Source organism: Gavialis gangeticus, unplaced genomic scaffold (assembly GCF_001723915.1).
Source record: "Gavialis gangeticus isolate Ggan-Ray unplaced genomic scaffold, GavGan_comp1, whole genome shotgun sequence".
Classification (NCBI taxonomy): Eukaryota; Metazoa; Chordata; order Crocodylia; family Gavialidae; genus Gavialis; species Gavialis gangeticus.
Window position 1 is genome coordinate 5064145 of NW_017728998.1, and position 22945 is coordinate 5087089.

General features: G+C 59.7%; 1 protein-coding gene across 1 annotated transcript in view; it reads left to right on the forward strand.

Moving 5' to 3' along the window:
- GSE1 (Gse1 coiled-coil protein) overlaps positions 1–22945 on the forward strand; it is a 264182-nt gene that overhangs the window by 221625 nt on the left and 19612 nt on the right. Inside the window, exons 3-6 of the mRNA XM_019505436.1 lie at positions 1976–2194; positions 15868–16067; positions 21838–22022; positions 22840–22941. Coding sequence (XP_019360981.1) covers positions 1976–2194; positions 15868–16067; positions 21838–22022; positions 22840–22941 — 706 coding nt within the window. The remainder of the gene's footprint in view (positions 1–1975; positions 2195–15867; positions 16068–21837; positions 22023–22839; positions 22942–22945) is intronic.

A 22945-nucleotide genomic window follows, 5' to 3' on the forward strand; every position in this document is an offset into this window, starting at 1 on the left:
TCTCGGTCTTGCCCCATGGGCAACTGGTGCCTCCTGAATCTGGGGGGCACCAAATCGCCGATGGGGGTGGGGGGTCCCCAGCAGCCAATTGCCGAGCCAGCGGTGAAACCGGAAATGCACTTCCAGTTTCACAGCTGGTGCTTCCAGGGGGTGCATGGCCGATCTCGGGGGGTGCACGTTCACCCGCGTCACGCATGCAACCCCTACACGTCGCCAGTGCCCCGGTCTGGTTTTCCTTGCTCCCTTGAGGAGGAAGCTTGGTCAGACAAGTTGTCCCGCACCCAGCTTTGGCTTCGTACCCACCTGCCCTGTCCTCTCCCCGTGTGCCCCTGCTCTCGTGTGGGGGCCTGGCAGTGCCTCCTGCCCCGTGCCCACCCGCGGAGGGGAAGTGCTAATTTTAGCTTGGTGTTAATGAAGCTGCTCATTGGAAATGCTATTTGTGGTGAACCGACATCAGCAGCGCGGTTGCAAAGGCTCAGAGCCCCGGAGCATCCGGTGCCGACGTGACGGAGGGCGTATGCTCACCCCGCCGGGGCAAGACGGCCTCTGCTCCGCTCAGGCCATTTTTCCCCTCGCCCCTGAGGCTCAAAGCTTTCCCGGGTGGCAAGGGGGCTGCGGGGCTCGGTGGGCACAGCTTTTGGGTGTCATACCCCCAGCCGGAGCAGCACCGGGGCAGCGGAGCCGTGGCTGAGCCGGGGCCCGGCGAAGGGTCAAGCGCCCGGATCAATGCCGCCTGAGACGCGCTCAATAGGGCTGGCCGTGGCACTGACAAAACACCACTGTTATCTAAAAGCAGCCCTGGCTATTACCGATCAGCTGGGGCCATGTGACTGAGCAGCAGCTGTTAGGCCGAGAGTGCCAGCTTGTTTTCTGCGGGCAACAGTGCCTGTGTGCTGTTGCTTTGTTAGATAAGCTCCCGGGCGCTGGCGGGGAAGAATGGGGCTTCCCTGAGCCCTCGCTCCTGCTTGCTTTTATCGGCACCCCCGGCCCGCGGATGCCGCCCGTCGTCCTGCTCTCTGTAAGCGCTCGACTCTCGCCGGGACGGGGTCTCTTGGGGGACGGGGTTTGCCCCCCGAGACGGTCTCAGCGCCTCCCTTCTCTCCCCGGAGAGCTGAGGCCACGGGGGTGGAAGAGACGGCGCGGGGTCTTTCCCCCTCCTTCCCTGCATTAAAGGCTGAAAGTCCAAGGGCTTGTCACGGCGTTGGGCTGCAAAATGCACGCCGGAGCTGACTCTGCCGCGGGGCCTGGGCTGCTCTGCTCTTGGCTTTTCTCCTTCCCCACCCCTTTCCCTTCCCTTCCTGCATGGCTCCGGGAAAGTTTGCAGCTCGTGATGCAGGCAGGGTCTGAATGAGGTGCGTGGGGCTGGGGATGGTTTGGTCTTTGGGGGGGCTGTGGAAGGGGGTCAAATCAGGGGGGAAGATGGGGAGAGTACGGCTCACGGGTGTGATGTGCCTCAGCACCAACCGAGGGGGGTGTGTGTGTGTGTGTGTGTGCATACAAGCAGCAAAGCAGCATGGGCAGAGCCTGGGATAAGTCTGTCCCCTAGTGATGGAAATTAGTGGCTTTCTTGTCTCCCCTAAATGACTGACGGTGTTTGTTCCCCTGCCAGAGCTTCTGAGCACCAGGACAAACCCCCCTGGGGAGCCAGGCCTGTTCACACTGGGATCCCTACCAAAACTCAGGAGCTACCTCCCAGCAAAGCCAAGCAGCTGGCATCTCGGGGTAGGGCACCAGAGGGCAAGCTGGGAGCCTCCGGTTGGGGTCTGGCAGCTGTGTGCCATTCTCTTTGCCCCCCGTTTCCTTGTGTGTAACATGGGGGAGATGTTTCCATGGCCCTTCTTGCCCCCGTTGCTGGAAAGGGGCTGTGTCGCTGCTGGTGGCAGGTGGGTTGCTCTGTGGCAGCATCTTGCCCCAGCCCTGGTTTGCTGGTGACCTCTGCTCTGCTGACCCGGGCCTGTTCTTATCCTTGTTGCAGGCATGAGCCATGAGCCAAAGTCGCCTTCACTAGGAATGCTCTCGACAGCGACCCGGACCACAGCCACCGTCAGCCCCCTCACCCCTTCCCCTCTCAATGGCTCGCTGGTGCCCAATGGCAGCCCCGCCGCCAACAGCACTTTGTCCGTCCAGTCTGCGCCTTCGTCCAGCTTCGCCGCCGCGCTTCGCAAACTCGCCAAGCAAGCAGAGGAGCCCCGAGGTAAGAGAGGAACCGGGGGGGGTCGGCTGGGGTGCAGGGGGGTGGCTCTGAGGCCAGCATCCAGCTGCCCCGGTTCAGGTCCTGCTGACTGAGCACTCATGCTGGGGCTGTGATAGCTAGTGAGAGCTGGGTCCTGCTAAAACTCAGCACCACGACAGGCCGCCCCAGCGAGCCTCAGGCTCCAGGGTGATTTGGTGTGAGGGTCAGGAAGGGCTCCCCTCTCCACCTCGTACACAGCACGTGCTGGAAGAGGGGAGCGCTGAGGACCCAGGACCGTGCGGTTCTGCTTTTCCCGAGCATCGCTGACCCTGGCATCTCATAGCTCTTTGCAAACCTGGCTCTCAAACCGCTTCTCATGGTGACACAGCTGCCCTTGGTCCTGGAGCCGAGAGGCAGCCACTTCTGGGGTGGAACACCACAGGATCATTCAGCCAGGGCTGAGATGCGACTGCCTCTGGGGTTGCACATGGCAGCTAGTTGGCAGCATGTGGCCTTGCTGCACAGTAAAAGAAAGGAGCCTTTTTCTAACTGGATGGGGGTGGGGGCCCATGCAAAGGACTCTCAGGGTCATTGGTACTGTCCCATAGGAAGGGGTTATGTGCCCATTACCCTGGCATCTGGCCACAGCCCTGTTACTTCAATCAGTGCAAGCTCCTGTTTGGGCAGCAGCAACCACATGCCCCTGGACCTGCTCCCACTGTCATTTAAACCCTGCCCCATGTTAACCCTGCGGGCGCCCTGCCCTGGAGGTCAGGTGCCCTTGGGCTCTGGCCAGCTCACACGGAAAGCATGTGCTGCGGCTGGGACACTGTGTGAGGAACAGCATGTCAGTGCACCGAGCACCGCCTGGCCTGGGCAGGGGCTCCTGGATGGAGGAGGGTGCAGGGCTTGCTCTGGATCACAGTCAGCTTTGATAATATAACCCCTCTCCCTGCCATGGCCAGGGCCTCTGGGAACCATGCTGTGCCTGGCTTTGCAGGCTTCCCTGGGCTGCGATCCCAGGTGCTTCAGGCTGTATCCTGCCTGGGGTCAGCTCAGAGGCTCTTTGCTAGTTTCTTGATACCCCCCGGCAGTGGCAGAAATCCTAGACAGACGCTTTGCTGTGGCCAGGGATAAGGAGAACCAACAGGGTCTTTGCTTTCCACACTGCAAAGGGCATAACCCAAGCAGGGATCTTCTGCATGCGCCTCCCCTGGCCAGGCCTCTGGATCTGTCAGCTGAGAGTGCACAAACCTGCTTTTCCACTGGTAATTCTCCCCCTAGCTGGGGAGGCATGGGGGGAGGGGATAAAGAGGTCAGGGCAGGCAGCTTCGGGGTGTGAGACTGAGAAATAGCCTGAAAAGAGCATCAGTCTCCAGGCAGGTTAGGTTCTTTGGTGGGTAAATCTGATATATTTTATTATCAGTCTCCAGGTGCATTTATCAAGATGATCACCAATTTTTGCATATGGAAATCCCAGAGCTTTAGACACACCAGTGGCTGCACATTCCTCTAGCCCCTTACTTGCTATGTTGGCACCCAGCAGCCCGGGGGTGGGGGGCAGTCAGGGTGAATGCAGGCCAGGGGCTGGTATCCTGGGTACAAAGCATGGTGCCCGCCGCATGCCAGGAGAGGCAGCCTGTTCATGGCTCTGCCAGCAGGTGCCCCAGGCTTTACTGACTCAGACCAGCCTGGAGCTCGGCCCCAGAGGGACAGGAATCCTGCCAGTCCGTGCAGCAGGCTTTAGCCTGTCTTGGGGGGCTGGGCATCCTGCCTGACCTGCCCTTATTCTGTTTGCAGTGGGCAGGTAGCTTTGGACGGCAAGCCAGGGACAGGCTGCATCTCAAGATGCTGGCAAGGCTTGTCCATATTTTAGCAGGCAAAAGCCACCTCCAACAAGTGCAGCATCGGGACCTGGCAGTGTGACCAAGGATCTCCTCCTCCTCCTGGGATCTCCGTGCTCTTTAGGTAGAGAAAGCCATCCTGAGTGCATAGCCAGGAAGGGCCAGGACACACAACACACTAATACCAGAGCAGGCGGGACCAGGCAGACCAGTTCGCTCAGAGCAGGCGTCACCCTTTTCCTCTGCGCTATGGCTACACCCCGCTGCTGGGTTTGCCCTCAGCAAAGACCTGCCCCGGGGTGGAAGCAAACACACGGCGCTTACCCCAGGGGAATTTTACCCCTGGCTTTTCCCTGGAGAGCTCTGCACTCCCTCCCAGCACGATTCACAAGTGCAGAGTGCTGCGTCACGTGCCCTCTCGCTCGCACCACCAATGGGGCAGGTTACGCTTGCATAAATGCCTGGCTTTAGCGTGTCACCTCCCTGGGCTGCTGGGAGCTGCTCTGAGCTGGGAGTAGGATCCCAGCTGGTTTTGGAGGGCGTTGCCAAACCCTCCGTGGGACCGGAGCATGGGAGAGGTGCTCAACAACTGCCTGGCACCCGTGAGCAGGGATGTTGAGTCAGCTGGTGCTGCCAGAGTTAGCTCCTAGGGACCAAGCTGGCAAAGGAGGCAAAGCTGGAGCAGAAGGTGCTTGGCTCCGGGACCCACAGGGAGGCTGACACCGTGGAAAGGGTGGGTCCCATTCTGTCCCAGCTGGCTCCCCGTGGTGCCCAGCGCCCCGCGTCCACCCCCATCCCCCTGCCCCCTTCAAAGCTGCCATCTCCCGCCCCCTCCCTCCATCTCCTGCCTCCCTGGCGGAAAGCTCCCTCTTTATTTTTAGCCCTCGGATGGCGTTCGCTCTCGCCGCCGTTTCACGGGCTAATGTCTTTCCTCGGCATCGTGTCTCGAGGGGGCAGTTTAGAAATTCAATTCAGACGGAGTAATCCAAATGCCGTCTCATTTGCCGCGCCCCGAGAGGAAGCATGGGGAGAAGAGAGTCTGTCCTTCCCCGCAACGGGCTGCTTCGCTTCAGTGCAATGTGATTTTTCCTAAGGCTCTGAAATGTGTTCGTGCACCCGCCGAACTGCCCTGCTAAATAACAGAGTCAGCGCCGGCTGGGCGCCGGCGCCAGGAGACGCACGGCTGAGTATTTGTCTCCGTAATGGGCTATTTAACGGGAGCCCAGCCCGACGGAGCACATGGCCCCAGCAGGAGGATGGAGGGTGCGACTGCAGCAGGCTCCAGGCTTGGAGACGTGGCCCAGGAGAACAAAGGGCACGAAGGACCTGCTGGAGGATGGAGCTGGCGGCCTGGATCATGCCCTCAAGGGGTCTTGGACCCGGGATGCAGGGTGACAGAGGCCTGTCAGCCATCCTAACAACATCTCCCAGTGGGTTGCGAGTGCGACTTGCTCCCAGCTTGGCTGGGAGGAGATGCAGAGTGATGCATCCATGCCTTGTTGCAGGGTAAGGAGGCTTCTTTAGGTGTCACGGCTCCATTTCTCTCTCCCAGTGGGACCCAGGTCTGGCACTTGCGGGGCCGGCATCTCTATTTGTAGCCAGAGCTCCCGTTGGGAGCCAAGCCAGTTGCCTGTGGTTCTCGTAGGGATGGAGTGGCAGCTCCCAGCCTGACCTGCTAATCCTGGATCACTACGGTGCTGATCCTATTAGGGGAGCGCTGCCTCTTCCGAGCCCCCGGAGCCAGGGGGCCGGTTTGCAAAGCCAGCGGGGCAGAGGTGATATCCCTGCAGGTACAGGGGACTCAGCACTGTCAGCTTCCCGGTGCCACTCTCCCAGCCCCTCCTGGGCTGCGCAGCATTTCCCTGCCTGCTGCCTGGTCGGCAGCCCATCTGTCGTATGCGGGGCGGGCTGATTTTCTTCTCTCTTCTCCCGTCACAGTGAGAACACGGCTTGGCGCTTGGGAAGGGCAGGCGGCTCTGGAGGGAGGCAGGGCCGTGCGGGATGGGCCTGGGGGGGTCCAGGCTGCAGCGTCCATCACTATGCCGCACTTCCCAGCGCCTAGGGCCAGCAGGTGAACCGTTGAGCAGAATCAAAGGGTCTGATCAGACCTTGAGACGTCGGGGAGAGATGGATCACCACGGGAGAGGATTAGCCGATAATGAAGGTGGAAATTACCTGTCCTCTCCGAGGAGCGCATTAATCACACACGCAGACCCTTCTTGGCAGAAAGGGAGCTGCTTGCGGGGGTGGCGGCCCCTGCCCCATGCTGGCTCCCGCTCACAGGGAGAGGAGAATCAATTGTGGGATGCGATGGATGCCCCCCCGGACCCCCCTTCCCCGCGCAGCCCCGTCTCCCTGCTTAGCCCTTCAAACGCGGCATTAGTGGATGGTGACATTGATTTCCCGATGCTCGAGTTTTTCTCTCCCGAGCTCCCGCTCCCCTCACGTACGCCGCCGTGGTTCCCACCCCGGCCGCGGGCAAATGCCGGGCCCAGCAAATTGGGCTCCTAATGAAAAGCCACATTTTTTTTCCCCCCCTGTTGATTTAGATTTAACTACTGTATAATTTGATTGCCAAATCCTTCCTCATCGTCGGGTTTCTCCGCCTGCGTGGCTCTCTGAGACGGATCGTCTTCCAGACGTGTGATATCTGAGATTAGGGTGGGGGAGAATGATAGGAAGCAGAGGGGGGGGTGATGGTTGCCGGCTCTCCCTTCACCAGGGGGCCGAGTCGGCTGGTTTTGCAATCGCCGATGCTGGACCCGGCTGCTGTGTACTCTCGGACGTGCCTGGGATCACGTTTGAAAGGCTCAGGCCCTAATGGGTCTTTATGCTCTGCATGAAGCTGTGGCAGGATCCAGCACCGGGGTCCTTTGCTTTCCAACCCCAGATTAGCAAGGCAGCGTTGCCAAAGCCTGGAGGCTGGGAAAGGAGGGCTGTGCATGGGAGTAGGTCCTCGGGCATAGCTGGGTGTGGGCAGGCACGGAGGCTCGCGGTCCATGAACACTCGCTTTGTCTCTGGAGGCCCAAACTGGGTACAAGGCACTGGGTGTGAGCCCAGCCACATAATCCCTAACCACAAGCTGCACAGGGGATTTGGGCTGGAATTTTCTTTCTCCTGGTCAACAGCTCAATACAAAACGCAGGGAACAACAAGGGCTGGGCAGGGGCGTGGTGCCTGGCAGAGATTAGAGCGACACGCTTCCTCCCCCATTTTTTGTAGGGGGGCATGTGGGCTCAGAGGGGCAGGAGCCAGTTCCTAGGAGCAGGGGGCTGCTTGGCATGGCTCTTGGGATCAAGTTGGTGCACATTGAGCTCTCCGAGTTAAAAGTGCGTGCAACGAGGTTTGCAGTGTGGAGCGAATCTGACACCCAGGAGGCTGCAGAGACACTCTCCGGACCCCCAGGCCCCTCCTGTCTCTTTCGGGGGCTCCAACAATTCAATGTTTGTCCATGCTGCGGTCTCTTGGGGACGATTTTGGCCACTTCCCCTCCCACCCTGCATCTCACTTTGGGTTGTAGGTCGAAGTTCGGGCAGTGTCTTAGGTGTGTATGTGTGTGTGTAGTCTCAGGTGAGGCAACAGGGTCAGCCTGTACAAATCACAATGACTGCGTTGGGTCGGCAGGCTCTGAGTTGCGACTACATCGGGCAACCCCCAAATAGATGTGTGCTTTGTTCTTCAAGAGCGAGCAACATGCATGCCCTCCCAGCCTGGCCTGTCCTGCTCGGGGGGCTGTCTCAGAGGCTGGCTGGGCCCTGAGCCCCTGGGGACGGAGAAGGAGTTTTGCTGCTTTCATTCTGCCTGTCAAGCTCCTCTTCCCCCATGTATGGCCCTGCTTCCAACCCGGATTCGCTGGTATTGGCCTGAGGGCTGCTTTCACCCAGGCTAGTAACACCCGCACACAATTTGGCTGCATCCTCGTTGATGGTCCTCCGGTGCCTTCCCAGTCATTGAATCCCAGATAACGAGAGTTGGAAGGGACCTCAGGAGGTCACATCTAGTCCAACCCCCTGCTCAAAGCAGGACCAGCCCCAGCTACATCACCCCAGCCAGGGCTTTGTCCACCTGGGGCTTCAAAACCTCCAAGGATGGAGAGTCCACCACCTCTTTGGGTAAGTTTTTCCAGTGTTGTACAACGCTCCTAGGGAGAAAATTCTTCCTAATATCCAACGTAACTCCCCTTGCTGCACCTGGAGCTCATTGCTCCTTGCTCTGTCATCTGCCCCCACTGAGGACAGTCCAGCTCCATCCTCTTTTGAACCCCCCTCAGGTACATGAAGGTTGCTCTTAGGTCCCCTTCCAGTCTCCTCTCTTCTAGACTAAATAAGCCCATTTCCCTGAGTCTTTCCTCATCAGTCATGCCCCCCAGCCCCCTCACCATTTTCATTGCCCTCTGCTAGACTGTCTCCCTTTTATCCACATCCTTTCTGTAGGGGGGGGCCTAAAACTGGACACAGGCCTCCAGATGTGGCCTCCCCAGTGCTGAATAGAGGGGAATAATTACTTTCCTGGACCTACTGGCAGCACACCTACCAATGCAGCCCAGGATGCCGTTAGCCTTCTTGGCAACAAGGGCACACTGCTGGCTCATATTCAGCTTCTTGTCCACCGTCACCCCCAGGTCCTTTTCTGCAGAGCTGCTGCCCAGCCCGTCAGCCCCCAGCCTGCACCAGTGCATGGGATTGTTCCTTCCTAAGTGCAGGACTTCATACTTGTTCTTATTGAAACCCATGAGATTTCTTTTGGCCCGGTCCTCCAGTGTGTCTAGGTCACTCTGAATCCTAGCCCTCCCCTCCAGTGCATCTACTGCTCCCCCAGCTTGGTGTCACCTGCAGACTTGCTGAGGGTGCGCTCCATACCATCGTCCACGTCATTAATGAAGACATTGAAGAAAACCAGCCCCAGGACCAACCCGGTGGGCTGCACTTGATACTGGCTGCCAACTAGACATCGAGCCATTGATTACTACTCCCTGAGCCCGATGCTGCAGCCAGTTTTCTATCCACCTTACAGTCCCTTCATCCAACCCATACTTCTGTAGCTTGCCTGCGTGAATGCTGTGGGAAACCATATCAAAAGCCTTGCTAAAATCAAGGTACACCACATCTGCCGGTCTCCCCACCTCCACAGAGCCAGTCATCTCATCAGAGAAGGCGATCAGGTTGGTCATGCATGACTTGCCCCCGGTGAATGCATGCTGGCTGTTCCTAATCACCTTCTTCTCCTGCAAGAGCTTAGAAGTGGATTGCTTGAGGATCTGCTCTATGATTTTTCCAGGGACTGAGGTGAGGCTGACCAGTCTGTAGTTCACTGGATCCTCCTTCTTCCCTTTCTTAAATATGGGCACTGTGTTTGCCCTTTTCCAATCACCCGGGACCTCTCCTGATCACCGTGACTTTTCACAGATGATAGCCAGTGGCTCTGCAATCACATCAGCCATCTCCCTCAGCACCCGCGGCCCCATGGACCTGTACACATCCAGCTTTTCTAAATAGTCCCTAACCTGCTCTTTCACCTGTGAGGGCTGCTCACCTCCTCCCCAGACTGTGCTGCCCGGTGCGGCAGTCCGGGAGCTGACCTCGCCTATGAAGACTGAGGCAAAAAAGACATTGAGCACTTCAGCCTTTTCTGTATCCTCTGTCACCAGGTTGCCTTCCCCGTTCAGGGAGGAACCCACACTTTCCCTGACCCTCCTCTTGCTACCGATATACTTGTAGAAACCCTTCTTGTTCCCCCTCCCATCCCTTGCTAGCTGCAACTCCAGTTGCGCTTTGGCCTTCCCGACTTCATCCCTGCATGCCTGAACAAAGCTCTTATATTCTCCCCTCGTTATTTGTCCAAGTTTCCACTTCTTATAAGCTTCCTTTTGTGATTTAGTTTCCTGGAGAGTTCCTTGCTGAGCCAAGCTGGTCTTCTGCCATACTTGCTAGTCTTCCTGCATGTCAGGGTGGTTTGTTCTTGCACTCTCAGGAGGGCTTCTTTCAAGTCCAGCCAGCTCTCCTGGACCCCTCTCCCCCTCGCTCTGGCTTCCCAGAGGATCCTGCCCATGAGGTCTCGCAGTCCACTTTTCTGAAGTCCAGGGTCCTCGCTTTGCTGCTCTCCATCCTTCCTTTCTTCAGGACCCTGAACTCAAGTCATCTCATGGTCATGGCTGCCCAAGATGCCATCCACTACTACATTTCCCACCAATTATTTTGTGTTTGTGAGCAGCAGATCAAGAAGAGCGCCGCTCCAGCATTTGCACTAGAAAGTTGTCCCCAACGCTCTCCAAAAACTTCCTGGCTTGCCCGTGCATTGCTCTCAGCAAAGGGGGGGGGGGTTGAAGTCCCCTATGAGAACCAGTCCTCATGCACTCCCCCAGAAGGACAGACAAGTCCTCCCACAATTTGCTAAGGAGGAGTCCTAGAGTGGCGCAGCTCCCCGCTGCGCTAGGAACTATGGGATAGGCCCCCAGAAGCTGGAGGAGCCTAGCACTGGTGCAGGGACAGGCACAGGCGCTCGGGTACGGCTTTGCAGCGGGCTCTGCTCGTGGCCAGGCCCCGCTGGGAGCACACCCGGGAGTCCTGACTCCTACTCCCCGCCGTGCCCTTTTCACAGGAGCAGGAAGACGGCCAGTGAGTCACCTTCAGCGATACCGTCTACCCCCTCTTAACCCGGAAGCGTCACTGCTGTGGACATTCATGCTCGGGCCAGCCACGAGGCCGCTTTGTCACGTGACTCCGGCCATCGCAGTGCCGGGTGCGAGTTCAAACCACGCCGTGGCCCCTTTTTTTGGCCGGCCAGAAACCTGTCTCGTTTCTTGCTTCGAGTTCATCCCTGCAAGGAGGAGCAGCGGGGGGGGCTCGGCGGCACAAAGGAGGCACCGAGGCCTCATCAGCTGATTGCTTTGTACGCTCCCGGGTCTGGCTTGCTCCCCCCAGGCCCCCTTCGGGGTCTCAGCTGTTAATTACATTTGCCTGTCAGCCTCGCCTGCTAATCTGCTATCACCGAGCGGAAAGCGGGAGGTCAAACAACAAAGGTGACACCGTCACACTGCGCCTCTTGTCATCTCCAATCCAGATTAGTCTCATTGACTAACTCCTGGCTGAATACCACCAGTTAATTATAACGATCACAAACCCTCCCGTTTAAAGCCACACAGCGAGAATTAAGGTTCTGAAGTAAGACTTTAGCTTCATTAATTGCCCGGCTCATTGTGATGGTATTGATTGTTAACGCTATCGCGTGGTGAGTAATGGCTTCCCAGCTCAGAGGGGATTAGGCTGCTAATTGTTGTTGGCCTTGCGCTGACAAGATAGACTTCAGTGGGTGTCAAATCCGTATCGGCTGCTTCCTTTGTGGTGGGCAGCCTTTCTCTCCCCGACTCTCGCCGCTCTTGAAAATGAAAGCAATTCGAAGCGACTCAGGAATAATTAATAAGGCAGATTCACGCGCAGCGCCGCTCCCCGCATGGGCTTGGTGGGATTGCTTCTCTGCTCACCCTTCCCGTCTCACTCCTTCCCCCGGCTGACCAGGCCAAGTCTGCTGGACACCGCATTGGGTGAACCATTGCCTCTCTGCTCCTCTTGTGGGACTCGCACTCGCATCCCCGTCACACTCTCCGTCTCGGAGGAGCTTGCTTCAGCTAGCGCGCCTGGCCAAAAGCATCCCACCATTGGGTTAGGGTGTAGGCTGAAGGTCTGGCACCCAGTGAAAGCCAAGGGGGATTTCATTCCTCATTACCTGATGGCAGCATCACTACGTAGTAGTTCTTGAGATCCTGAGCCCTTTGCACGAGGTTTCCCCCTCCAAGGAGAGCTTTCCATAGGCCTATGAGCAAGGTGAGTGCAGTAGGGTTTGCACAGCAGCGATGGACAACTCGTGTTGGAGCTCAGCTCTCGTTGGGATCGTGGGACCCTCTCATCTCCTAATGCTGGGACCAGACTCGGTGGTCTGGAAGGTCCTTCCCATCTGAGCTGGGGCTTTCTTTGCCCTCCTGAGAGTGCACTACGCCTCCAGGCCCCTTTTCTGTATCGGGGGGCGTGAAATAACACAGGGCTGGCACCAGTCCCACGCCCAGAGCTCAGGAGCTGCTTGTGGACCAGGGAGCGGGACCGACGCAGGAGAGCAGGAATGATGTTCACCTCTTCCTTGCTGGCTCGAGCGCAGCCCAGGAGAGCAGCGACGGGACGGTCCCCAGTAGGCCGGGAGCGCTCTGGCTATCGGAGTGAGGACTGATCGGCACGCTTGGACCAAATGCTCTGTAGGCATCAAAGACGCCCACCGGGCAGGTTTGCATCTTTCCACCACCAGAAAACTCGGCCCCTCGTTGGCTGCCTCTGCAAAGGCCGGAGGGGCTCGAGGGCTGAATGAACCCTTTTGCATCCAGAATCAGTCCTGGTAGGCTGGTACCAGCCCTGGCAGGGCATCATGGCCTGTCTTGCTGCCACCCAGGTGGTCTCGGCTTTCTCGAGCCACACCGTGCCTTTCATGAGCACAGAATCTCAGCCCTTCTCAAAGCGGTTTTATGCGCTGGGACCTCGCGGTGAGGTGCCGGATGAGGGCTGCGTGCCCTAGCTAGCATCCCGTTTGTATGGCTGCTCCAGCCTTTCTCCGCTCTGCGCGCGGCGCTCGCTACTTTAATTCCATTTCAGAGCTTTTATTTTTCCCTTGCAAATATCACCCACGTCCCCGGGGCGGGTGTAATTTAAAATACAGATGTATTATGCAAATAATGCCAGAGCCGGGCCCCAGGGTTGCAGAGAGCGCCGCCGCGTTCCCCCCTCGTGTCTCGGAGCGCTGCGGCTCGCTCGGGGGGACGTTTGCGGCCACGGCTTCAAAAGGCGGCCGATTCCTCTTGAAAGAAAGCGGTCACCGTCACAGGGCGTCGGGCCCCTGGGCAGCACGTGGCGATCAGCCTCATTCTTGGCTCGCGGCACCACGCACGTTGGGTTGGAAGAGCTGGGGGGAGGTATCCTGGAGCTGAGCCTCTCTCCAGCTCTTCTTTCTCCTTCCTGCATGGTTGCTGCTCGAGTCTTATTTAGCGACCCTTGACTGTTTCCCTGAAGAAATTTGCTGGGAGTATTTGGCTGAACGGATGACTTACACAACCCCTATTAGACCGGAGAAGGGGTCACCTGAGTATAATAGCATCACCAGCTGAGCTGCCCTGCCCCGGAGAAGTGCTGCAGCATGGAGGCAGGCAGCTTCTCACCCTGTTATTCTTCGAGTGCTCCTGATGTCCCTGGCACGGACAAACCCGGTGCCTCGGAGAAGGAAGTATTGCTTTATATGGCCGGTTACCAGCCGCAGGGGGCGGCGGGATCAAAGTGTAGAGCGGGGTTTGGAAAGTAGCTGGGACTTTTTCCAAGCAGAGATAAGGCTGTTGTTCCACATGTTTATATAAAGGAAATCTAATCTCTGTGCAGCACACCGTGGGGCGATCTCGCCAGGGGTCAGGAAGGAGCCTGTTTCCTTATTTATCTAGTGCGGCCCAGCTAGCCAGGCAGTTTGCTCTCTCCCACCGAAGTATCTGGCTGTGGTTTGCGGTCGTGCTGGGACTTGGGGTGTGGACTGGAGAGACAGGTCTGAAATGACTGTAGTACAACCTCTAGGTTTGTAAGTCACTCCGGCTTCACGGTCACTCGCGGTCAGCTGGGCAGAGGCCCAAAAATATGCCTCTCCTTGCTGATCCTGGAACCGAGGACTCCCCATCTCACCACAGCTGCCTTGAGGAACCGCAAGAGAAACCTTGAGGATACCCCGTCCCACCGCAGCTGGCTTGAAACACCATAGGAAAGACCTTGAATCGCTGGCAGAGGTGACATCTGCGTCCCTGATGTGCACTTCCAGCTACCAGAGGGCCGTCACGTGAACCGGGCTCTGAACGGGTCTGAATAGTGGGTCTGGGGGAGATCTCCAAGATGGCTTTAGACCCACTACTAGTCGCAGAGTCCCAGCAGCGTCCTAGCAGCATCTGTGCATGTTGGAGGTACGGGGGGATGTTCATATCGCACAGGTCTGCAGAAGCCTGTCGGCATCAAGAGCAAAGGCCTTCATGCCAGGAGCTGCTTCTGTCCTGGGCACAGGTGCCCTGGCTGGAGAACTCGATGGCAGACACAGCTGTGCCATGCAGAGGCTCCTGAAAGCCCCCCCCAGGTGCAGATGTCCTTGAAAATCACTCCCCTGTGCCAGGGTTTAGGGAGAGAAAAGCTAGGCCCATTTATTCCAGGAAATACAGCCCTGCCCCAGCAAAAGGCTTGCTTTAAAAACCACCCGCATCCACTGTGGTTTAATTTTTTCCCCCCTGACACCCAAGACACAGCACAAAGGGCCCCTGAGTGCTGCTGGAAGCTGGACCCACTTTCCCAGGGACAGGGCAGGCCTCGCTGGTACCCGCGGCAGGGCCGTGCCGCCTGTCTGTGCCGCGGAGCCGGGGCAGCCAAGCCGGGCTCCGGGGAGCAGCCCCAGAGGGGGCTGGCGCCACGGGGGCGGCGGAGCGCTTCCCAGGGAAGCAGAGATGAGCGGATCCATTCCAGGCCATTTACACAGCGTGCGGCAGAGCCTTTTACCGCTGAGCGAGCACTCCCTAATGAGAGCCAAATGGTTTCCCAGCAGACACCGTCCCTTGCAACGCGCCGACGATGCCGCGCGCTGAACAAAGGGATATTGAATTATAAATAAACAGCTAATGGCTTTTGATGCCTCCGAACCCTTTCAGCCGCTGCGCGGCTCCTCCGTGTGCTGTAGTCCCACTCCCGCCGGGGGGGTGGAGAGCCGGGCAGGTTGAATCCTCTCCTTATGACAGCGTGTCGCCTGGGCAGGAGCAACAAGCACTTGATTAACCATCCCTCACCTCCAGGAGCCGTCTGGGTGCCCGGCTTTATTGACCAGCCGGGCCTGGGGACAAATGGACGGAGGGGCCATGGTGCCTGCTGCCTCCGAGAGCCACGTGAAAGGGGTCTGTAACTGTGGCCAGGCACAGTGGTTCTGGTTCATAAACAAGTACGGCTTCTGCCGGCTCGTCCTGGTTGGCCATGTGTCCCGCCGCCAGAAGGCTTGCACCTTGGGGACCATTGCACCCACATTGTTTCACTCCTCTTTGGGTGGAAAAGCCCCTTTTCTCCCATTCGGCCTTGGTGCAAAAGCACAGCCAGCAAAGGGCCCCCTGATTGCACCCTCTGTGTGTCTGCACAGGGAGTTATCGTGGTATCACTGCAAAGATGGATTGATCCCCAGGAGGACGAGCCCTGAGCTTGCTCTTGTCTGCGTCATGTCCCTGCCCTCTGAGCAGCAAGGGTGGGGTGGACCCCTTGGGATGTGCTTGGCGCTGAGCGTCTCGCCCCAGGGTTGCCAGCCCGGAGGAGTTCACAGTGCCACTGTAGTCTCTGAGGGTCTGAGTGCTATCCCCAGCTCTGCTCCTTTTACATGAGACAGTCCCCTTTTTGGCCTGTCCCCCAACCCAACCCTCATGTCTTCTCCGGGAGGGCTCCGGTGATGGCCCCCGACTCTGGACTCAAGCCCAGTGAGGCTGAGAACAGATGCCAGCCCTTCAAGGGTGTTTCTTAGTGGCTTCGGTGCTTGGCATCCTCAATAGCTGGAGAACCTCAGCACCGTAATGGATCAGGCCCTGGGCATACACTCCTGGGCACTCCCATTTCAAAGGCACTCATAGGTGATGGCTCTGGATGGAGGAGGGTTGCCCAAATGGATGCCATCTACTCTCCCAGCACCTAGTTGCTGGCCTGGCTGATGGAGCCTGGCTCAGGACCAGCAGGTAACCTTCCCTTGAGTGTCCCAGCATGGCAGGTACTTATAGGCTGGTTTTGAGGTTCCCCTGCTTACCCCCTCTTCTCTTGCTCTCTTCAAAGGGTCTTCGATAAGCAGCGAGTCTTCGCCCGTCTCCTCGCCAGCCACCAACCACAGCTCCCCGGCCAGCACGCCCAAGCGAGGACCCATGGGCCCCATCATCGTGCCGCCGGGCGGGCACAGCGTGCCGAGCACGCCCCCCGTGGTGACCATCGCGCCGACGAAGACTGTGAACGGGGTGTGGCGGAGCGAAGGCCGACAGGTACCGAGCCCTGGGGGCAGGGACACCACGTGCCCCTGACAAGGGATGGGGGCTCTCCCACCTCGAAGACTCAACCAGGCCCCATCTCTTGGGGGTTAGCGGAGGGCACTCTCCCAATGTGGGGGTTCCTCTGAAGAAGCTGGTATTGCCCCCTGGCAGAAACGGTCCCGGGGCCAGCGGTGTCTTCTGCAAAGCCCCTGGACTGTGCCACCTCTGCACAGGGTGTGGGGTGCATATCCAGTATGCAGTGGGTGTGGGAGCCCTGCGTGGGTCTGATACTGCGGGCAGGGAGACGGGTAGAGAGTCGGCGCCCTCCCATGCCAGCATGATAAAGAGTAGCGGGACAAGCATGGCCTGGGGTTTCTAATCTGCGGGTGCCCGGCCACGCACGTACAGGCGGAGGAGCACAGCGGGCGCCAAGGCGGCCTGCAGGAGCCACGGCCGCCCTGCCTGGCTGTCTTTGTCCTCCGGCTTCCCCTGCTGTCTCTCCTCCTCCCCTTACACATGCCCACGCCGCAATCTGGGTTGGAAGCACTTGCTAATTAAGAAGCATTGTTAGCGGCTCTCCTCTCCTGTACCTTACGCCGGATTCCCGGAGGGATTACAGCACTTGGAAATACTAATTAAACCACAAAGAAGAGAGGGGAAGGGAGGGGAAGCCAAGACAAACCCTTGGTGCTGGGAGCCAGGCAGGCGGTAATCCCAGCTGAGCGCCCCCCACCCCAGCAGAAGCCTTGGCGGGGGTCAGGCAGGGAACGGGGGCTCCCAGCTCCGGCCTTCCTCTGCAAGGCTGCTGCCTTCGTGGCCTCCCTCCCCGTGGCGGCCTCACGAGCGGCACTTCCAGAATGTGGGTTAACGAAGCAGGGTTTATTGTCTAGCGTGGCCTGCGTCTCCGAGCGGCGCCCAGAGACCGCAACGTAATTAGGACACAGCTTCCCCCATGCAGTCAACTCTCTTGCATCGGAGGGTGCAGGCAGGGGACCCGGCTCGCCACCCCAGGGCCCCCTGGCACAGGCTGGGGAGCTGGGAAATCTGGAGGGGAGCGCGCCTCTGTGCCCAGGGTAGAGCCCTGCCCCTCTGGGGAGGCTCCAGCTGGGCTTTATGTGGGGGAAAGGCCCTTGCAAGGCAGCTGGCAGGATCCGGCCCCCACCCCGGGGCAGCTGGGGCTCAGGAGCCCACGTGCGAAGCCTGGGAGGGAGACAAGAGTGCCGGGTCCATGCTAAGTGCTTTCCAGGGCTCTCCGTCCTTCTTTCCACCTGCTCCCTTCACTCAAGCTGAAGGGCATCAGCTCCCTGGCCTGCTTTCGCCCATCTGGAAGGGATGGGAACACCACTCTCGAGAGTGCCCTGCTGTCTGGGGGGTCTCTTGCACCCTAGGCTGGGCCTCCGTTCCCTCCTGGGGCTATCCAGCACATCTGCCCCCACGGCCCCCAGCATTGCACCCGCCAGCCGGTTAGCACCCCGCAAGACCCAGCCGTGACAGATCTGTGCCGCTAATGAAGCCACCGCGCTGGCGGAGAGGGCGCGGAGGGAGCCGGGGCCGGATTAGCCGATGATCTACGGCCTCTCCGTCCTGGCACAAAGGCTCAATTGAGGGGTTTAATCCTCTCGGCGGTGGGGGTTGAGGAGCAGAGAGAAATGCCGGCGCGAGGCGAGGCGGGTGAGTCACCGGGGCGGGCGGGCTGGGGGCCGATCTGTCAGCGCCCGCCGTGCCGGGGTTACCGATCTTCCCGAGGTAATGGGGAGCCTGTGAAAGGACAGATTAAATGAAGAATAGTCTATTTTAAACTTAATAGGGCATGTCCTGCATTCTGACTGGCGGAGATCACTCGCTAATCGCCAGGGAATGACGGATTTTTTTCCTCCCCTCCCTCCCTCCCTCTCTCCTTCTCTTCTCCCCTTTCATCATCGCAGCTGCGCTTGCAGCCGCCGCTCGGGGAAAGCAAATCAAATGCAGGCTGCCCAGCGCCGCCCTCCACAGCGCCGGGTTCCCGGAGGCCGCTGCGGGGGCAGGCGGCTGCCCTGGGTGGCCACACGTGCTGGGAGGGTCCAGACCCTGCGGGGTGAGGACATCTCCTCGGGTGGGACCCATGTGCCCCCGGGACAGGCACCTCTCTCGGGAGGAGGCCGGTCAGCCGGGTGCTCGGTCCAGCCCCGCAGCTCTCGGTCGCTTCTGCGCCAGGATCAAACCAGAGCCCGGCAGCGTGGGAAAGGCAGGGCTTGCCCAGCCTGCTGGCAGCTTGCTTGGAGGTCACGTCCCCAACATCGAGGACCGTGACGACCTGTGCGTCTCCCCCAGCACTTGGCGGCTCCATCCTCTGGAAGGGTCTCACCGGGGCAGACCAGTCGCCCCTCCACCGAGACCACCGGCTGGGCCCCCCACTGTCCCATTGAGGCCTGCTGCTGCCCCCCATCCCCTCCCTGCTCTGCTTTGCTTTGAGGAGGGGCAGGGGGAGCCTTCCTCCCATTAAACTGGCTGAGCCAGGGGCGCTGGGGCTGATGCCGGCCTGTCCCAGGCGACGCCTGACTGCCCTGTTTGTTTTATGGCCGTTATCAAAGGCCTGCTGGATTTATCCTGGCTGCGCTGTTTCAAGCTCCATAGGCGTCTGTATCCTCCCTGGATGATTAATGGCGCCCGAGAACAAAGCTGCCTGTAAATCTCCAGGCAGGTAGGACGTGGGCTTGCTGTCAGCTGCCCCCCTTCTCGCTCGCTCCTGCCTGATCTCAGCTCCGGCTGGGTGGAAAGGGACACACGCACTTCCCTGCCTGTATAGACCTGGCCCCCTAAAAGCTGGAAAGGGGTCAGTGGGTTTATCTGTGCCAGGACAGCTATACGGACCTGGCCCCCTAAACAGCTGTGAGGGGGTCAGTGTGTTTATACTGCATCTATATGGACCTGGCCCCATAAGCAGCTAGGAGGGGGTCAGTGGGTTTATACTGCATCTATACGGACCTGGCCCCCTAAGCAGCTGCGAGGGGGTCAGTGGGTTTATAGTGCATCTATACGGACCTGGCCCCATAAGCAGCTAGGAGGGGGTCAGTGGGTTTATACTGCATCTATACGGACCTGGCCCCCTAAGCAGCTGCGAGGGGGTCAGTGGGTTTATAGTGCATCTATACGGACCTGGCCCCATAAGCAGCTAGGAGGGGGTCAGTGGGTTTATACTGCATCTATACGGACCTGGCCCCCTAAGCAGCTGCGAGGGGGTCAGTGGGTTTATAGTGCATCTATACGGACCTGGCCCCATAAGCAGCTAGGAGGGGGTCAGTGGGTTTACATTGTAGCTATATGGACTTGGACCCCTAAGCGGCTGGGAGGGGGTCAGTGGGTTTATACCACCACTGCCCAAGGACAGAGCCTCCCACATGGGAAAGGCAGGGGTCTCCATTCACCCATCCCGTCCTCTCCGGCCCGGGGGTGCCCTCATTCTGCTCCTGGCTGCCTGCCCTGACCTCCTTGCATCCTCTCCGGTCGCAGGAGCAGGTCGGAGGGGGCCTGCGAGGCGCAGGGGGTGCCCGCGAGCCGCAGGAAGCGAACAGATGTTCCCGCTCATTAAAAATTCCAATCAACGGGCCCCATCTCTTCCAATTAATTATGGGCGACGTGTCTTGTGAAGAGACGATGAAGTCTCGAGGAGCGATCAGCTGCTCGCCCAGGGTTTGCTGCGGTCGTGTTTAGTAAATACACTTGACTGATGAAGGCAGGTCCCCCAGCGGCGCGGCTCTGCCAGGCACCAAGCTCCTTCGCTCTTCCCCGCCGCGCGTTCCAAGATGTCACTCTCCGGTGAGAGGAAGATGGATGGGCTGCCGTCCTTCCAGAGGGCAGGCGGTGCAAACCCGCACGCCTTGCAAGCGCAGCTCCACGCCGGAGCGTCCCTGGCTCCTATGCTGGAAGAGGAGAGGCTTCGAGGGCAGGGAGAGTGCAATTGGCCCTGGGGGCTGAGTCTGTGCCCGCGGGGTGGTGCATGGAGATGGGCAGAGAGGTGTCCACAGCATGCCAGGGCACCCAGCAGCCTTCAGGGCCTCTGGGACAGCGTGGCAAGGAGAGGGTTTCTGACCCAGGACAGCATCGTGCCCAGGCAGGGAGGGGGACAGGAGCGGGGTATTGGCAAGCAGCGCTCGCATTGGTGGCAACCTCTCTTGACATCCCCGAGCTGCTTTCCTGCCTGAGCGCACCTCCGCGCCCACGCACCACAGCCATTAGGAGGGCCTGACCCTTTTAGAGGGGTCGGGGAGCATGCGTGGTTGCCCTCCAGGCGCAGCGTGCATCAGCCAGGCTCCCTGCCTGGGCAGGTGCTGCAGGAAACCCCAGCGGCACTACAGGTGGTAGGACACGCTCCTGGCAGGTGCTGTGGTCACGAACAGGAGCAAGCCGTCACCCCGGGCTCCGGCCAGAAAGGCCCTTGGTGGGTGTCGGAGTCCATACGGGCTCCGGTTGCATGGCCGGGAAGGGAACATAGCTGGGGTTAGTCCCCAAAAGGTTCAGGGAGCCGTGGCTGCAGCCTAGGTGGGGCGGTCAGGAGGCTGGGGTGCAGTCCTGCTCCCGTGCCCTAGTTGCGCTTGCAGACTCTTTGGACGTGGGGCATCTCAGTGCCTTCTGTTGCCCCAGGCATGCCCGGGGACTCCCTGTGAGCGCAGCTGAGCCCCTGCAGCCCCCGGTCCTTCTTCTCGGAGGATTTCGGTGGCAGCAGGGCTTCCTGTCTCTGCGGCTGCCACATTCCCCAGCAACAGACGTGGGCGCCCAGCCATCGTGGCCATGGGCGGCTTCCAAGTGCGTTGGAAGTGCTCTCCCTCTGGGCGCTTCCCCCCTCTTCCTCCTGTTCTCCTTCCTCCCCCCTGTTTCCTTTCCTCCGCTCTTCTGCGCTGGCTCAGCTGTTCCTAGCGCTTATTCTAGCCAGGGCGGGGTGAGCTGACCAGGGCATCAGGTCTGGCAGGGGCAGTCCAACCCCTTTCTCGTGCCACAGAGCAGCTAAACGTTCCCCGCCCAGCGAGTGCCGCAGTGCTGAGGTCAGCCAGGTCCCCCGGCAAAGGCAAATTGCGTGCCCACCTGCTCCAGTCCCTGGCACCGGTCTCTGGCCCTCTTGGGTTTCCTGCAAGGACTGTGCAGAATATGCAGCTCCTGCCTGTGCCAGGGAGGGGGAAGCACCCGCCCAGATGCCTCCTCTCCTTATTCTAATGCGTGCGTCAGCGTGGCCAGAATAGCTGTGACGGCAAAGGCGTGCAGCTGTCTCCGCAGCTGATGCCATCGCCGCTTTGGGGACTGACTGGTTGCAGACCCGCCTGCCCTGCCCCTGCCGCTGTGCCAGCTTCCTGGTGCCCTCGGCCTCTCGTTCTGTGTGTGGTGGGGTTGCCAAGAGATCTGGGATGGCGAGCGAGCATCTGCCACCCCAGATGATGCTAGCTTGACTCCAGGAATGAGCGGCTGGTGTGTGCATGTGCGTGTGTGTACACACGTGAGATGGCTACTGCAGGGCCCCCTGTGGATCTCTCCCCCCCCCTCGAGCATGAGCACATTGTCTTTGTGGCCTGCCCAGGCCGTGTGTCGGGGGCCCGGACCTGCACTCGCGGTTCAGGGCTGCCTGCAGCAGGTGTGGCATGGTGCATGCTTGGGGGAAAATCCCGCTGCCGTGCCCTGGGGCCCTGCTGCCTCCGTGCATCCTCTGTGTCAGTGGGATGGCTGGTTTGGCCTGACCTCACTGGCAGCAGGTTCGCATATGTAGACACGCCTGTGTCCTTCGGGCTTTCTCGACACCTCTGCTTTCTCTCTGCAGCAAGAAGCAGGGTCCCGAGGCGGCGGGAGCAGCAGCAGCAGCCGGGAGCGCCTGATGGCCGAGCCGCCCCTGCCGCAGGAGAAGGCCGGGGGCCCTGCTGTCCCTTCCCACCTCCTGGGCGCACCTTACTCCTTCGGGATCCCGCCGACCTCCGTCGTCCAGGACTCCCGCTTCCCGCCTCTGAAGTGAGTGTGCAGCCCAGGAGACTCCAGCCCGGCTTTGGCACAGCTCGGCTCCGTGTCCCTCAGCCAGCCTGTCTGCTGGGGGTGCTTGGGGGAAGCGGGGGTTTCCCATCAGGGTTCGCCTTGCTCTGGAAATATTGCAGGTGGCCGTAGCTGAGGGGTCCAGGGAGTTGTGCGCCCACCCCCCGGGGTGCTTGGGGGTCTGTCTTTTCTCTGGGCTGCTGGCTCAGCCCCTTTGCCTGCCTCTGTGTCTGTGGGATGTACCCCCTGGCTTTGAGCTCAGCTGGTTGCTGCATGCCACTTCCAGCTGTTGTAACCCTGGTGATCCAAGCCCAAGGGCTTTTGGAGCCCCGAACCCACCACGCCAGGCCCAGGAGATACCTTCAAACCAAGGTAGCATGGGGCTGGGAGCAGCTCCCAAGCTGGGACCAAGCGCCGCAGCTCGAGGCCAGCACTGCATGCACTTAAAATGAGACCTGCCTTGGAAATCTTCCTGCCGAGCCCTGAGCGCCGGGGGTGTCCCCAGCATTTCCCCCAGCCAGATCTGAGAACGGGTGCTGTTCATCAAAGGCCTCCGTGGCTGCCTTTGCATCAGGGGACTAATCCTTGGTGGATGTGGTGGGCGGTGGTGCCCAGAATGACCCTTGCTGTAGATGCTGAAGCCCGGGGCTGCGCCAGCCTGCGTTGCGCTGGCTGAAACCCAAGGCAGCATCCTTGGAAGTGGCCATGCACCGTGAGGTGCGGTGCCCTGGCTGCAGGGAGTCTGAGGGGCAGTTTTCGGAGAAAGTCACCGTGCATCTCTCTCAATCCCACCCTCCAGCCTGCAGCGGCCTGTTCACCACGTGGTGCCTCCCAGCGCGGTCACAGAAGATTACCTGCGCAGCTTCCGGCCCTACCACACGCCCGAAGACCTGCGCATGTCCTCC